The 18,329-nt window shown below is 44.7% G+C and overlaps 1 protein-coding gene across 1 annotated transcript in view; it reads left to right on the top strand.

Moving 5' to 3' along the window:
* The window catches only part of UTP11 (UTP11 small subunit processome component), a 32,379-nt gene extending 14,079 nt beyond the window's left edge, over positions 1–18,300 (top strand). The window contains exons 5-8 of the mRNA XM_069757114.1: positions 14,499–14,592; positions 15,689–15,819; positions 17,885–17,995; positions 18,104–18,300. Of these exons, the coding sequence (XP_069613215.1) occupies positions 14,499–14,592; positions 15,689–15,819; positions 17,885–17,995; positions 18,104–18,187 (420 nt within the window). The 3' untranslated portion in view covers positions 18,188–18,300. The remainder of the gene's footprint in view (positions 1–14,498; positions 14,593–15,688; positions 15,820–17,884; positions 17,996–18,103) is intronic.
* The last annotated feature ends 29 nt before the right edge of the window (positions 18,301–18,329 follow it).

Genomic DNA, 18,329 nt, shown 5'->3' on the forward strand with positions numbered 1-18,329 from the left:
TACTCCTATACAAAAATGGCACAGTCATGGCACAGGGGACGGAGGAGATTCTGCAGCAATTTGAAAATTGTTTCTCTGATATCAAAGAGCAGGCACAAACCTATAAAGGACTACAAGTCCCAGCAGCTACACCTAATGCGACCTCTAATGCTCACATAGAGATTCCCAAACAGAGCCGCCCAACCCCCGACACTTCACACCTCTTGCCTGATAACATCAGAGACTTCTTATCTCAACTAGAAATAGACTTGGTCCAACTGAAATTTGAATGTGAAAGAAACTCAGAAAGCAACGCAAATTACCAAGCCACAAATGACACAGCCATACAGAAAATAAGGGAGGAAATGTGTGAAATGAAATGTCAACACAAGGCAGCACTACAGGAAATGGGGGAGCTGAAAAAAGACAATGATCAACTCCGAAAGGAGATTACAGAATTAAAAGCCCATAGCCCTGGATATCTGAACCAGCAGGGGGCAATGAAAATAAGCCAGAGAGCAGACAACATGGCCAGCACTGAACAGAATGTAGAGACACCAAACAGCATTAAAATAATAACCAACAATATGATGGAAGAGACAAGAGAACCAGCCACCAGCAAAACCAGCACCACAGACCCCCATCAGCAGCACCGTAGCCCACCCAAGACATCGCAAAGTCCTGATACTGTCCTAATAATGGACTCAAATCCTGAAACCAGAGAGATTGAAGAGAGAACAGAACCAGCCACCAGCAAAGCCAGCACCACAGACCCCCATCAGCAGCACCTTAGCCCACCCAAGACATCGCAAAGTCCTGATATTGTCCTAATAATGGACTCAAATCCTGAAACCAGAGAGATGGAAGAGAGAACAGAACCAGCCACCAGCAAAGCCAGCACCACAGACCCCCATCAGCAGCACCTTAGCCCACCCAAGACATCGCAAAGTCCTGATATTGTCCTAATAATGGACTCAAATCCTGAAACCAGAGAGATGGAAGAGAGAAGAGAACCAGCCAGCACCACAGACCTCCGTCAGCAGCACCTTAGCCCACCCAAGACATCGCAAAGTCCTGATACTGTCCTAATAATGGACTCAAATCCTGAAACCACAGAGATGGAAGAGGGAAGAGAACCAGCCACCAGCAAAGCCAGCATCACAGACCCCCATCAGCAGCACCGTAGCCCACCCAAGACATCGCAAAGTCCCGATATTGTCATAATGTACTCAAATGGGAAGTACCTAAATACACAGCGGCTATTCCCAGGAAAACAGTTCCGTACAATCCGCTGTGCAAGTATTGAACAGGTGACAGAGGTCATCAGTAGACCACGGTTTACCAACCCAAAGCACATTGTTTGTACCCGTGTGTATAATAATCTGCCAGACCAGCAGATCGCAGAACAACTGATCAACCTGGCAAAGATGGCAAACCTAAAATTCCCGGACAGTAAAATCATTCTGTCATCGCTGCTTCCAAGAAAGGACATACCCAGGCAAACCACCCAAGCCATCAATGCAGAACTGACTGAAAAGATCAAGACTGTGCCAAACGTGACCCTGGCACAACACCTCTCCATAAACAGTCACCTGCACGATGATAAACACCTCAACAAACAAGGGGTCAGCCTCCTGGCCAAAGAGCTGAAGGACATCGTGCTAAACAGAGACCCTGGGCCTGGATTCAACAGTGGCCATAATCACACTGAAAGACCCCCGAGAACGATAAAGCAGAAAACCCCAAGGCTACCTCCTGAAGCTGGAAACAAAGCTCTTCACCCAGTGTCAGACCATCGGAGGTGGAGACCTCCACCAAGGAGACCACCAAGCCCACACAGATACATGCAGAGCAGAGATAGGGAGGAGATAAAGAACCTGCTCAAGGAACTGCGCAGAATAATAATGTGACTGGATGGAACCAAGCACCGCTATAAAACGGTCAGAAATCCAGTTTGTCCCACACAGCCATACTCATTACAAGGTATATACACACAAACCACACAGAAGAATGTCTTCACTTACAATCAGCAGCTGGAATATCCAGGGTCTCAACGCCTCAACCTTTGGATCTAAAACAAAGGACCCTGATTTTATACAAAGTATGAAAAATAAAGACATTCAGATCCTCCTGGAAACATGGACCAGAGCCGAAAACGAATCCCTGGTGCCTATTGGATACAAGGAATTCTTGGTCCATGCCCAGAAAAATAAAAACATCAAACGGGGCCGGGGCTCAGGAGGAGTAGCGATCTGGTATAAAGAGGAGCTCCATCAGTACATCAAACCGGTGAAGAAAGGAGACAGCCACATATGGATCAGAATCAGCAGCTCCATCCTCACCTGTCAGTCTGATGTCCACCTCTGTGCCACCTATATACCACCACCAGAGTCCCCCTACTTCAATCCAGACTGCTTCGAGATCTTACAAAGAGAAGCCGCCCATTATCAGGCCCTGGGCAAAGTTCTCATCTTTGGAGACCTCAATGCAAGAACAGGGAGAGAGAGAGACTTCCTGACCACGGATGGAAACATCTACATACTTGGAGCAGAGAACGACGGCCAAGACCCTGTACACACTGAGAGAAACAGCTATGACAGTACAGTCAACAAAAGTGGCAGAAAGCTCCTGAACATATGTAAAAGTTTAGGACTTCATATCCTTAATGGACGAAGCAAGGGTGACTCCTTAGGAAGGTATACACTAAACTCCCATGTAGGGAGGAGTGTAGTTGATTACGCCATTACAGACCTGAACCTGGCAGATGTCAGCGCCTTCATAGTCACCCCACAAACGCACCTGTCAGACCACAGCCAACTTCTTCTGTACATGAAATCTACAGAGAAACCATCCACTCAGAAGCCACAGCAGAGCGGCCTCTTCACCCGGCCTCCATCCTATAAATGGTCCAAAATGTCGGCACTAAGATATAAAGAAGCTTCCAGCAGACCTGAAATCCAGCGGATGCTCCACCACTTCTACAACCTCGAGTGCCAAACCCAGAGGGAGTGAGCCAAGCAGCAAAGGACCTCAACAATATATTCTACGCAATGGCCAGACTGTCCGACCTTAAAGTCGACTACAAGAGACCAAAAGAAACACAGGTCAATGGCTGGTTTGACAGAGAATGTAAAGCTGTACGGAAGACCCTGAGAACAGCCTCCAACAAGAAACACAGAGACCCCAACCACCTGGGTCTGAGGGAAGCCTATGACTCCATACAAAAGCAGTACAAAACCATCCTCAGGAGGAAGAAGCAGAGTTACATCTCTACCAAGCTCAATCAACTCCAAGACGCCCTCCAAGACAACTCCTTCTGGGAACTATGGAACCACATGGGCACCAAAAGACAAGAAAAACAACAACCATATCCAAAATGGTAACCTCTGGCTCCAATACTTCAGAGACCTCTATAAAGACATTCCAAAGGAAGGACTAAGCCAAGAACAGGAAAACATAATGGCGAAACTAAAAGCAATGGAGGAAAAAATCAAAAACTTCCAAAACCCGGTGGATACACCTATAACACTACAGGAAGTAACCGAGAGACTCTCCTCCATAAGATGTAGAAAAGCCGGTGGCCTAGATGGAATCCTACCAGAAATGCTGAAGTACAGCCCACCAGAAATACAGGCTGCAATGGTTAAACTCTTCAATATTGTACTGAGTGCCGGATACTTCCCTCGTACCTGGAACCAAGGCCTCATCACACCCATCCACAAGAGTGGGGACCGGTATGACCCAGCCAACTAGAGGCATATGCGTCAGCAGCAACCTGGGAAAACTGTTCAACAGTATCCTGAACAAGAGGATCCTCACCTTCCTCACCGAGCACAACGTCCTCAGCAAGAGCCAAGCAGGGTTCATGCCGAACCACCGCACCACTGACCACATCTATACTCTGCACAGCCTCATTCAGAGACACGTCTACAATACAAAGAATGGGAAGATATACGCCTGCTTTGTGGACTTTAAAAAGGCCTTTGATTCAGTGTGGCACCCGGGCTTATTCCTGAAACTGCTGGAGAGTGGAATAGGAGTAAAGACCTACGATGTCATCAAAAGCTCCTACACCGAGAACCGCTGCAGCGTGAGTGTGAGCGGCAAAAGAACGGCTTATTTCCAGCAGAGCTGCGGAGTCAGACAAGGCTGCAGCCTAAGTCCAACGCTCTTCAACATCTACATCAACGAGCTGGCTACCGCCCTGGAATCCTCCTCAGCACCAGGTCTCACCCTCCACGACGCCCAGGTGAAATTCCTGCTGTATGCAGATGACCTGCTGCTGCTGTCACCAACCGAGAAAGGCCTCCAGGACAACCTGAAAATCCTGGAGAAATTCAGCTCCACCTGGGCTCTACCAGTCAACCTAAAGAAAACCAACACCATGGTGTTCCAGAGGAGAAAGAGAAGATCAGACCAACACCCATCATTTATCCTCAACAACTGCGACCTCACAGGAACGGACAAATATACCTACCTGGGCCTAGAGATTCACCGGTCAGGGAACTTCAAACAAGCCATAGAGACCCTGAAAGACAAGGCCTGCAAAACCTTCTATGCCATCCGAAGGACACTCTACCATCTGAAGCCACCAGTGAGGGTCTGGCTAAAAATCTTCGACTCCATCATCGCCCCAATCCTCCTGAATGGCAGCGAAGTCTGGGGTCCTCACACCTACCCAGACTGGTCAAAGTGGGATTCCAGTCCGACAGAAATATTCCACCTGGAATTCTGCAAGCACCTTCTCCAGGTCCATCGGAGCACCTCCAACAGTGCTTGTCGGGCCGAGCTGGGCAGATTCCCTCTACACCTAACAGTTCTAAAGAGGGCGCTGTCATTCCGGGCTCACCTGCATAGGAGCAATCCAAGCTCCCATCACCATAAAGCCCTGATACATGAAGGTGAAACAGAAAAACCAGAACCCCCGGAACAGCCCAGCCAAACCCAACCGGACCAGAATACCAATCACAACAACCTGACAAAAGCCGGAATTAGGAAGATGGCAGATGAAGGCCAGGAGAGGTATGTCAGTGACTGGAAGAATGATATCATCAGCTCACAGAAACTGACCATGTACCGGAGCCTACAGAGAGACTACAGACTGGCTCCATATCTGGAGAAACTCCCGGACCCCAGAGACCGCCAGATCCTGAGCCGATATAGACTCAGTGCCCACAGTCTGGCCATCGAATGTGGCCGACACAGGCAGAGCTACAAGCCCAGGGAGGAAAGACTGTGCCAACACTGTGATCAGGAGGCCATAGAGGACGAAACCCACTTCCTGCTACACTGCTCCAAATACTCAGCAGTGAGGGACACTCACTTCAGGAGACTCTCACATCTCTTCCCAGACTTCATCACCATGAAGGAGGAAGAGAAAACATATATCCTGCTGGGAGAAGAAGAGAGAGCGGTGGAGATAGCAGCGCGGTATGTGAGCGAATGTCATAGACTGTGAGAAAGAGAACTATGATGCCATGGACTATAGCCCCCACCCTGGACCTGCCCCATCCACCTCCCCTATGCCATGGACTATAGCCCCCACAATGGATCTGCCCCATCCACCTCCCCTATGCCATGGACTATAGCCCCCACAATGGATCTGCCCCATCCACCTCTCCTATGCCATGGACTATAGCCCCCACCCTGGATCTGCCCCTATCCACCTCCCCTACAGCTCCTACCCAACATCCCCACAGTCCCTATCCCTATTGCCTCTATACACTTGCTTTGGCAAAACTGATGTGTATTTGGTCCTGCCAATAAAGCTTCTTTGAATCTTGAATCTATATATATATATATATATATATATATATATATATATATATATATATATCTACTATATAAAGCTGAATGTGTGTGTGTGTGTATGTCCGGGATTGGCATCTGCACCGTCGCAGCTACAGCCACAAAATTTTGCACAGTCACACGTCTGGACCCTGAGAGCGTCATAGGCTACGTTGTGAGGTGAAATTTTAACCCCGCGCTTTCCAATTCACCAAACAATTTTGCCCCTATCTACATAATGGGGAAAAGTGAAAGGAAAAGTGTTGGAGGCAAATTGACAGCTGCCAGATGTGAACAAGGGGGACTTAAAGAATGAGAGCGATGGCGCCAAAGAGTATATACCGATCAGTTGCTAAGGTGGGGCCCCGACATGAGATACTCACCACACACGGGGATATGAACACACACACAAAATGCGCCACACACTACCACGTGCATGAACACATATACCACCCTCAGCACACATTTCACCACACATACACCAACCTCGCCACATAAAAGTCGAAACACACAAAAAAACTTGCTACACTAACCTGTCACATGCAACTCGACACACAAAAAGTTGCTACATGCATGTCGCCACACACAACTCAACACACACAACTTGACAGACGAAACTCGCCCTAAAACACACACAAGTCTGGTATTAGCCTTCAAAAATAAAAATCTGATTAATAAGCAGACAAACTACAAGAGCAACAAATGTACCATATAGGAAATACAGCAGCTGTCAGTCGCATGACCTGTCTTTTATGTGTATGTGTGAGCTAATATATACTGCCAGGGGGAGGGCTTCCTGTTGGCTGGGGATTTATCAGGCTGCCAATTTATCTTACAAATACTGAGGTAAAAATACTGAGCAAATAACGTGTTAATGAGGTCTAATACAGGAGATCACACCGGTATATACTATATACAGGGGAGATGACACACAGATATATACTATATAGAGGAGGAGATGACTTACAGGTACATACTATATACAGGAGGAAATGACATACAGGTATATACTATATACAGGAGGAGATGACACACAGGTATATACTATATACAGGAGCAGATTACCTACAGGTATATACTATATACAGGAGGAGATGACATACAGGTATATACTATATATAGAAGGAGATGACATACAGGTATATACTATATATAGGAGGAGATGACATACAGGTATAGACTATATATAGGAGGAGATGACATACAGGTATAGACTATATATAGGAGGAGATGACATACAGGTATATACTATATACAGGGGAGATGACACACAGCAGGTATATACTATATACAGGGGAGATGACATACAGGTATATACAGGAGATGACATACAGGTGTATACTATATATAATGGAGATGACAAACATGTATATACTGAGGTGAAAATGAGAGGTGTGAGGTGAAAATGAAAAGGTGTGAGTGCAAAATGAGAGGAGTGAGGGGAAAATAGTGTAGTGATCGGAAAATGACAGATGTGAGGTTGAAATGACAAGTGTTAGGCGGGAATGAGAGGTGTGAGGGAGAAAATGAGAGATGTGATTGGGAAAATGAGAGGCGTGATGGGAAAATAAGAGAAGTGAGGTGCTATAACTAACCACAGATATTTACTATAGGTACCTTCACATTAAGCGACGCTGCAGCGATACCGACAACGATCCGGATCGCTGCAGCGTCGCTGTTTGGTCGCTGGAGAGCTGTCACACAGACCGCTCTCCAGCGACCAACAATGTCGGTAACCAGGGTAAACATCGGGTAACTAAGCGCAGGGCCGCGCTTAGTAACCCGATGTTTACCCTGGTTACCATCCTAAAAGTAAAAAAAAACAAACACTACATACTTACCTACAGCCGTCTGTCCTCCAGCGCTGTGCTCTGCTCTCCTCCTGTACTGTCTGTGTGAGCACAGCGGCCGGAAAGCAGAGCGGTGACGTCACCGCTCTGCTTTCCGGCTGACCGACGCTCACAGCCAGTGCAGGAGGAGAGCAGAGCACAGCGCTGGAGGACAGACGGCTGTAGGTAAGTATCTAGTGTTTGTTTTTTTTTACTTTTAGGATGGTAACCAGGGTAAACATCGGGTTACTAAGCGCGGCCCTGCGCTTAGTTACCCGATGTTTACCCTGGTTACCAGTGAAGACATCGCTGGATCGGTGTCACACACGCCGATCCAGCGATGTCAGCAGGAGTCCAGCGACGAAATAAAGTTCTGGACTTTATTCAGCGACCAACGATCTCCCAGCAGGGATTAATTGCCTAGAATACTACTTCCTGCAATTTGTGCCAACTTCCGTGGCTTTGTCCGGAGCTAATGTCCGGAGCTAATGTCCGGAGCTAAGTGACGTCAACAGTGTCCAGTGTCTGATTGGTTGCCGCCTGCTGCGAGCGACCAATCAGAAACGTGCCGTACTGTGACACACTCCGCCCGCCATTTTGGTGTGATTTTTGAATTTTTACCTCACAGCAAGTTTCTACTGCGTGGAGGCGGGCCCAGTGACGTTGCTCTTCAAGCTCCTGCCGAATTTCGTCAAAAAAATGATAATACTATTTACCAACCTTAAATAACAAGAATTGTCAAGAGCTGGTGAGTGCAGCCATTTTTTGTTCTTTCTTACTATTATTTATTAATTGTATTATTCTTACATTTGAATAAATAAAGTATATATGGATTCTAGACTCCCGATTCTTTAGAATCGGGCTGCCATCTAGTGTGTGTATATGTGTGTATATATATATATATATATATATATATATATATATATATATATATATATATATATATATATATATATATATATTTATGTATGTATGTGTATATATATATATGTATGTGTATATATATATATATATGTATGTGTATATATATATATATATGCATGTATGTGTATATATGTATGTGTATATACACACACACACACACTTGGTATCACCGCATTCAGAATCGCCTGATCAATAGAAAAGAAGATTAACCTGATCGCTAAGTGGCGTAGCTAGAAAAAGTCAAAACCCCATAATTACGTGTTTTTGGTCGCTGTCACATTGCATTAACCTCTTTCTGACATTAGACGCACTATCCCGTCGAGGTGGGGTGGGCCCCTATGACCACCGACGGGATAGTACGTCATAGCGATCGGCCGCGCTCACGGGGGGAGCGCAGCCGATCGCGGCCGGGTGTCAGCTGCCTATCGCAGCTGACATCCGGCACTATGTGCCAGGAGCGGTCACGGACCGCTCCCGGCACATTAACCCCGGCACACCGCGATCAAACATGATCGTGATGTGCCGGCGGTACAGGGAAGCATCGCGCAGGGAGGGTGCTCCCTGCGGGCTTCCCTGAGCCCCCCGCAGCAACGCGATGTGATCGCGTTGCTGCGAGGGTCTCCTACCTCCCTCCCTGCTCCAGGCCCGGATCCAAGATGGCCGCGGCATCCGGGTCCTGCAGGGAGGGAGGTGGCTCCACAGAGCCTGCTCAGAGCAGGCACTGTGAAGCTTGCAGTGCTGTAAGTCAGATCGGTGATCTGACAGAGTGCTATGCAAACTGTCAGATCACCGATCTGTGATGTCCCCCCCCCCGGGGCAAAGTAAAAAAGTTAAAAAAAAAATTTCCAAATGTGTAAAAAAAAAAAAATAACAATATTCCTAAATAATGAAGGGAAAAAAAATATTATTCCCATAAATACATTTCTTTATCTAAATAAAAAAAAAACAATAAGTATACATATTTAGTATCGCCGCATCCGTAACGACCCGACCTATAAAGCTGGCCCACTAGTTAGCCCCTTCAGTAAACACCGTAAGAAAAAAAAACGGGGCAAAAAACAACGCTTTATTATCATACCGCCGAAGAACAAAAAGTGGAATAACACGCGATCAAAAAGACAGATACAAATAACCATGGTACCGCAAAAAACGAGCCGCCATACAGCATCATCAGCAAAAAAATTAAAAAGTTATAGTTCTGAGAATAAAACGATGCAAAAATAATTATTTTTTCTATAAAATACAAATGTAAACATTGGCTACTGGATGCAACCCAGAAGGTGACTTGGTGCATGTAAACAAAATTGCAGGTCTTAAAGGGAACCTGTCACCCCGTTTTTTGAGATTGAGCTATAAATACTGTTAAATAGGGCCTGCGCTGTGCGTTACTATAGTGTATGTAGTGTACCCTGATTCCCCATGTATGCTGAGAAATACATTACCAAAGTCGCCGTTTTCGCCTGTCAATCAGGCTGGTCTGGTCAGGTGGGCGTGTTCACAGCGCTCTTTTCTTCCCCAGCTTTCCGTTGGTGGCGTAGTGGTGTGCGCGTGTCCAGAGTTCCGACTTCCCTGCGCCCACGTGAAGACACAGCGCGCGATCTGCGCTGTAATCCCTTGCATCGGTGGGGGCGGCCATCTTCCTGGGGCCGCGCGTGCGCAGATGGAGTGCTCTGCTGCACGGGGCTTCAGGAAAATGGCCGCGGGATGCCGCGCGTGCGCATTAGAGATCGCGGCGGCCATTTTCCCAAAGCCGAGTTTGCATCTCGGCTTTGGGAAAATGGCCGTCGCGATCTCTAATGCGCACGCGCGGCATCCCGCGGCCATTTTCCTGAAGCCCCGTGCAGCAGAGCACTCCATCTGCGCACGCGCGGCCCCAGGAAGATAGCCGCCCCCACCGATGCAAGGGATTACAGCGCAGATCGCGCGCTGTGTCTTCACGTGGGCGCAGGGAAGTCGGAACTCTGGACATGCGCACACCACTACGCCACCAACGGAAAGCTGGGGAAGAAAAGAGCGCTGTGAACACGCCCACCTGACCAGACCAGCCTGATTGACAGGCGAAAACGGCGACTTTGGTAATGTATTTCTCAGCATACATGGGGAATCAGGGTACACTACATACACTATAGTAACGCACAGCGCAGGCCCTATTTAACAGTATTTATAGCTCAATCTCAAAAAACGGGGTGACAGGTTCCCTTTAAATAAGCATGATACCATAAGTAAAACGGTATAAAACCTACAAGAGAGAAAGTGAGCAAAAACCCTGCTTGTAACTAAGTAAATAATAAAAAAACAAAAAAGTGCATTTAAATAAGAGTTTATAGTAGTACTTTTTTTAAATAAAAAAATAGCACAAAAGCCATCCCACCACATCAAGGTAACTCTGATCGGGATGGTCCTACACTGTCTAATGTTAAAACCTTACTATGTGTCAATGTTGACCTCGGTGTGAATAACAGCAGACAACAGGACTGGGCCCAAGCCTTATATACAATTTCCAGCTCAGGAAAGGGGGAGGCCACACCCCGGCTTGCACAGAATGCAATAATACAAAGAAAAAAGCACACAAATTAAGCTTGACTTGAGTTTGTACACATGCAGAATTTAAAACGGTGCATGTTAATTCAAGTTACCTTAGTGGGGAGTAAACTGCCCTATCTCCAACCCCAACGCGCTTTTCGATGTTGTCTTCTTCCGTTTGAAGTCAAAATCGTCACTATACCTGTAGATAAATTCAAAATGGGGTCACCTGATGGGGGATTCTGCTCTAACACTTAGGGGCTCTGTATATGGAGTCCGCAAACTATTCTAGGAAAATCTGCACTCCAGGAGTCAAATAGTGCTCTGTCCTTCCTGAGTCTCTGTGTGGCTAAGCAGTATTGCAATGTATAGGTTATTTCCAACTTCAGCAGAAATTGTGGGACAAATTTTGGTTCCATTTTTTTTTTAACCAATTTCCCTTTGTGAAAATGCAAAAACTGGGACTAAAACAACATTTTGGTGGTTAAAATGTACCTTATTTTGTGGATTATAAGACACACCCCAAATGTTGGGGAGAAACATAGGATATTTTTTTTCTTCTAATAAAATGGTGGTGGTTGTATTATCCACTTTTACGGTAGCTTACCTGGGGGATGGTGGTGAAGCGTTGTCCCAGGTGTCATGATCACTGCTGCATAAAGCTGACGGAGGCAGGCGATGCTGTGGGTCCCAGGCTGGTAGGACAAGGTGTTCGGCAGTGTGGGGGCTCTGCCAACATTTTGTGAAAGCACAAAGCCCCGCACCTTCCATACTTCTTTAATGCTGTGGACTCTGGGTAAAATGGCCCGTGGCATCTTCCCACTTCTGCCTCTGCTGATGCCAAAAGATTGCTGGACCAGCCACCTTGGGACCCGGTTTCCCCCAAAAAATTTTAGTAAAAAAAGTCTTATACGAAAAATGCGGTAATCATTTTTCTTCACTGTCCAACGGTATAAAATTCAGACACACCTGTGGTATCAATATGATCACTGTACCCCTAAATTAATTGAACGGTGTAGCTTGTAAACTAGGGTCACTTATGGGGGGCTCTGCTGTTCTGGCACCTCAGGGGCTCTCCCAATGGGTCTTGACAACCGCAAACCATAACAGTATAAAATCTGCACTATAATATGGCGCTCCTTCCCTTCTGAGCTTTGCACTGTGTGCCTTTTTTAAAAGTGTTTCCCGAATACATGTAAGGTATTGGCGCACTCAGGAAAAAAATGGACCTCCGTTTGTTGTAAAAATTTCTCCTATTATCCCTTAGAAAAATTAAAAATGTGTGGCCTAAACAGCATTTTAGTGGTAAAAATATAATTATTCTTTCTGCACTACACAATGGTATTACTTTCTGTGAGGCACATATGGGGTTAATATGATCACTGCACCCATAGATGACTTCATTGGGGAGTGTAGTTTGTAAAATGAGGTCATATATGGGAGGTTTCTGCTGTTCTGGCACCTCAGGGGTCTCACAATAGGAGTGGCTCCTGTTAATGCTGTCAGTTAAACACTGACAGGCTAGATAATGTGCTACAGTGTATTGTCAATGCGATCACATCAGTAAATAAAGGGACTCTGTCAGCAGTTTTTTGGTGTGTAATCTGAGGACAGCATGACGTAGGGGTTAAAACACAGAATTCACCGATCAGGCTGTTTGCTGCTGTTTACTTAGACTGAAGGTTTGATCACCTGATGATCTTTGCTGTACCTAGCAGGCACGCGCTTAGTCTGACTCCGCCCTGCCTGTGATAAGCAGCTCACTGTCTATAGAGTATGTACACGGAGAGCCTGGCGGGGTTAGCTTTCTCAGCTCTGCTTCATTGTAATTCTATAAGCTCTGATTGTGTCAGAATGGCTGTACCCAGTAAACTAAGCGATACATTGTTGGATTCAGGGTCTCTTTGTCCACATCTTGCTTTCTCTCAGATGAGGTAGCAAAAACCTGCAGAGAGATTCCCTTTGTGTTTAAAAATTATAATAAAACAGTTTTAATAGCATGTTTTTCTTTGTGGGGGGAGAAACACTTCAGTCCCTCCCCGCAAAGAGAGGCATTCAATATTGCTTTGTTTATAATGATCAGTACTAAAGTTATGCCACAAAGTAGCATTACCTAAACAATCTATAAATTTGGTATTTCCATGATCATATCAACCCACAATGTAAAAATAACATGACCATTATACATTTAAAAAAAAGACCCTTGTCCGAGTGGTTTTAGTATGCTAGATTTTTAATTGTTTATATAAGAAACGACTTTGAGTTCTCTGGAGCTGTAGCTATCTTGGCTTCTTTAGCTGGAGTTGTAAGGAGCATCTCAGGCATTGTATAGAAACAGTCTCAAAGTATATGGAACTGAACTCTTTTTTTTTTTTTTTATTGATTCTCAGACTGCTGCTCTTAGAGATTTGTTTTCTACAAGATCTGTAAGGTTGTTTGTGTGCGTGTTTTTTTTTTTTTTTTTAAAGGGAACCTGTCACCCCGAAAATCACGGGTGAGGTAAGCCCACCGGCATCAGGGGCTTATCTACAGCATTCTGGAATGCTGTAGATAAGCCCCCGATGTTACCTGAAAAAGGAGAAAAAGACGTTAGATTATACTTACCCAGGGGCGGTCCCGCTGCTGGTCAGGTCAGATGGGCGTCTCTGGTCCGCTGCGGCGCCTCCCATCTTCTTTCCATGACGTCCTCTTCTGATCTTCAGCCACGGCTCCGGCGCAGGCGTACTTTGCTCTGCCCTGTTGAGGGCAGACAAAGTACTGCAGTGCGCAGGCGCCGCACCTCTGACCTTTCCGGCGCCTGCGCACTGCAGTACTATCCTCTGCCCTCAAGAGGGCAGAGCAAAGTACGCCTGCGCCAGAGCCGTGGCTGAAGATCAGAAGAGGACGTCATGGAAAGAAAATGGGAGGCGCCGCAGCAGACCAGAGACGCCCATCCGACCTGACCAGCAGCGGGACCGCCCCTGGGTGAGTATAATATAACGTCTTTTTCTCCTTTTTCAGGTAACATCGGGGGCTTATCTACAGCATTACAGAATGCTGTAGATAAGCCCCTGATGCCGGTGGGCTTACCTCACCCGCGATTTTCGGGGTGACAGGTTCCCTTTAAACTGTATCCTCCCTTTTCCTTTTATGGATAATTTTGTTAATTTCAAACCTGTATGAGCCTCTAAGGCTGGGTTCGCACTTTGCGGTTCTTACCGCGGAACCGGTAAATTGTTCTGTACTATCCCGGTCTGGTGTTTCGAGGTTCCCTCATGGTATCTGTCTTTTAAATGTATGTTGTTTATTGTATATTTGTAATAAATTTTGTACTATTTTTACAAACACTCCCCGTTTTCCTCCTGTTTTTGTATATGTTCACAAATACTGTAGTTAAAATCGTGCCTACATGCTGATGAACACTATATTTTGCGACATAAATACATCTAATACTCCAAGTTTGTTTCATCTTTACAGAAAATTGAACGCCTTAAAGCAGAACTTCATCTACTAGACGCTGAAGAAAAGCCTAAGAATACACATACTTTCTTCTGTGATTCCAAGAGAGAAGGCAAGTGATGCTATTTGATTACTCATCCCACTATTGCTATATATTGAAATGCTTATACTAGTTTGAGTAAGAATCATTCTGATGGTGATACAGGAAGCCCTTGTTCTGCTCTATTGTTCATTTTACTTCCTGCCTCCAAAAAAAGGTCTGGTTCTGAATGGCACTGTAGGCTTACTTAGGGATGAGGGAAAGGGTTGGTGAGTACTTAAAGGAATATTCCCATCTCCAAGATCCTATCCCTTTACAGAATAGGTCTAATAATAATATTAATAAATACTTCCATTTAGAAATGTAGTCTAGATTTCCTGATTCGCTATGTCTCTTTCCTTGCTTGCCACTTTTACAACAGTACATGTGAGTTTACAATGACGGCAGCTACATGCGCATGTGGCTGTCGTCATTGTAGACTTTAGCCCACTGTGATGATAAACATGCCACCCTGACACGGCCTGCAAGACCCTCGACTAATAACATGAATGTCATAATTTGCTGGTGAGGAAAGGGGTCTGTGGATGCCGGCATTGCCCGCATACTCCACCAAAATAATACCGAGGAAAGAGGAGACCTTAGTGAGCTCCTTCACCATAGTCTATTTATCAGCGAGTACATGTGAGTTGCAACGTCTCTTCTGAATTTCCAGTCAGTCCTCTGAAGCCAGGAAGCGTACACTCGGCTACTCGAAATGAGTGTCACGCATGCTAGAGATTTGCATGAGCTGGTGCTGATGCAGGCTCATGCAAATGATCACGCCCACAGGGCCGTGATAACATGGAAAGAGGGCCAACTAGTCTGGGGAAACTAACACCCCATCCATTAGGCAAATCCCTAATTAGCATAAGAAAAGCAGACCTTATAAATGCTTTTTTTAAAAACATTAACCTGTATAACATTATACAGGGCTGGGAAGGCAGGGCATCTAGTCATATGTGTGTAAATGCTGCTGGCTTGGAGGGCATGTGGGACCTGACAGTTTCCCTTTAAATTCTTATGGTTCTGTTTGGGAGGCAGTAACTTTGAGTTTACTTTAAGTTTGAGGATTTGCTTTGGAAAGAATGGTATTGTCCTTCTCTTAAAATTGTTTTTTTCTTTCATCTAGTGCGCAACTTTGACTTGGCGGAACGATTGAACACCGCTCCAGAATTGCTTGACAGAGTGTATAACAGACCTACCTTAGAAACCTTACACAAGCAGACAGTAAAGGGTCCAACTAAGTTAAATGAATTAAAAGTAAGACTTCTTTGCACAGTACTATATCTCTCTTCTTTTTGTACAGCTGTATTATTTTGATACTTTGTTGCAGTGTGTGTTTGCTTAATTTGACTTCAATATGCCTTATACTTGCATGTTTTGGTCTCTACTAGTGATGAGCGAGTATATTCGTTGCTCGGGTTTTCCTGAGCACGCTCGGGTGACCTCCGAGTATTTGTGTTCGGAGATTTAGTTTTTGTCGCCTCAACTGAATGATTTATGGCTACCATCCAGCTTGAATACATGTGGGGATTCCCTAGCAACCAGGCAACCCCCACAAGTACTCAGGCTGGCTAGTAGCTGTAAATCATTCAGCTGCTGCGATAAACTAAATCTCCAAACACTAACAAATACTCTGAGGTCCCCTGAGCGTGCTCGGGAAAACCCGAGCAAAGAGTACACTTGCTCATCACTAGTCTCTACCATTTCTGGGGTTTTTTTGCATCCTGATTTCAGGTTTGCCTGATGCAGACTACATTTCCTACGATGCTCTGACTTTAAAGAGAATGTGGAGTCTTATTGCCTTTGCAGTGGGATCCGCGATAGATTAATAGATTAGTGAAATAGATCTGCTGTCCCCTGATGTATGCAGCAGAGTCTCAGCGTCTCCTGTGGGATGTGTATAGGAGAGTCTCTGTGTATCCTATGTCATGCATCTTTAACCTGTTATATCACTTCTCTTATACAAAAGAAATGATAGGCACATTGTAAAAAAAATAAATAAAAAAAATCTGCTGTCCATAGCAACCAAAATACCAAAAAGGGGCCATAAATGATGCATCATTACATGTAAGTGGGGAGTTTCTCTGGTTATTTGGTACTTATACCCGCATACCTTCACATGCATTGTGGCATTCTGCACATTTATGCTCTGGTCCTTTATTTCTCACCTTATAGTGAGTTAAAAACATTTTCTTTGGCACTGATCTAATATGGCAGTTTATATTGAAGCGGTATGAAAGCACTATGCACTTTATTGTATAATTTCTAATACTGCTGTAATATTTATGATGATTGAATCTATGCTACTTTTTGCACATATATGTACTATGTTAATTTAGGATTCTTATTTGATCAGCTAGCCATTTTATAGGACTATACGGTATTTAGTGAATGTACTAGCTCTTATATATCTATTAGTGATGAGCGAATATACTCGTTACTAGAGATTGCCCGAGCACGCTCAGGGGTCCTCCGAGTATTTTTTTAGTTCTCGGAGATTTAGTTTTCATCGCTGCAGCTGGATGATTTACATCTGTTAGCCAGCATAAGTACATGTGGGGGTTGCCTGGTTGCTAGGGAATCCCCACATATAATCAAGCTGGCTAAGAGATGTAAATCATTCAGCTGCGGCGATGAGAACTAAATCTCCGAGCACTAAAAAAATTCTCGGAGGACACCCGAGCGTGCTCTGGAAATCTCGAGTAACGAGTATATTCGCTCATCACTAATATTTATACATTGGTGCAATATCCTGTATACCTCCTGCTCTGACGTGGCACTAGGATGTCGTCTTTCACTTTTAAATTGTGTCTGATACGTATATGTATATATTCTTGGTTTTAATAATTTGCTAATAAAATTGTGATATTTTACTATTTCACTGCTCTGTGTCCATTCTCTTTCGGTTTCTCTGCCCATAGCAACCAGTCTTGGTGCAACTTTTTTTTTTCACGCTCAAGTTAAAATATAAAATCTGAGCTGTGATTGGTTGCTATGAACTGCAAAGGAATTTTTCTTTTGGACTGTTTCCTGAATCTTGCCCTATGTATTTATGTACATAGGACCAAAAAAAGGAGGGCTGGATAAGGAGACAGTGACTACTTCTTGGTCACACAAAAGTGCATGACTAGACTGGTGGTCCTCCTGAAGATCACATGATCCAGCTACGCGTAGTTAAAGAGTAGGGGGGATGTTTGGATGAATGTAAACTGGGATGAAACAAATTATCTAGTTGAAAATTTCAGGTGAATTATCTGTATTGCCCCCAAAAATGCAGGTGCGCTACTTTAACCATGTGCTTTTTTTTCCCCCCTTATTATAGGCACTGGCTAAACAAAGGTGTCACCAGTATGAGATTTTAAATCAAAGAATAGAAAGAGAAAGGAAAATGTTTATCATCACTCAGAAAATACAGACACGTAAAGATCTGATGGTGAGGAATCTGTCTGTTTCCATTGACCACTTGCATCTAATTATTAAGAATTGCATGTGTCTGAACCTCTGCACCAATCATAATGTTGATCTTTGTAATTTTTTTTAGGATAAAAGACAGAAGATGAAAGTGAAGAAAGAAACCGTGAATTCTCCTGCAGTCTATAAATTCAAACAACAACGAAAGAGATAACGACCACCTTGTATCTGATGATGACTGTTCTGTTGGAATTGATTTACCTTTAATTCAATATAATCTTAATCATTTATTTGTTGTGATAATCTGATATTAAATGTCTATATGCATCTGATAAAATGTTGTCTTACTACTTTGG

The sequence above is a fragment of the Ranitomeya imitator genome, chromosome 3 (genome assembly GCF_032444005.1).
Source record: "Ranitomeya imitator isolate aRanImi1 chromosome 3, aRanImi1.pri, whole genome shotgun sequence".
Lineage (NCBI taxonomy): Eukaryota > Metazoa > Chordata > Amphibia > Anura > Dendrobatidae > Ranitomeya > Ranitomeya imitator.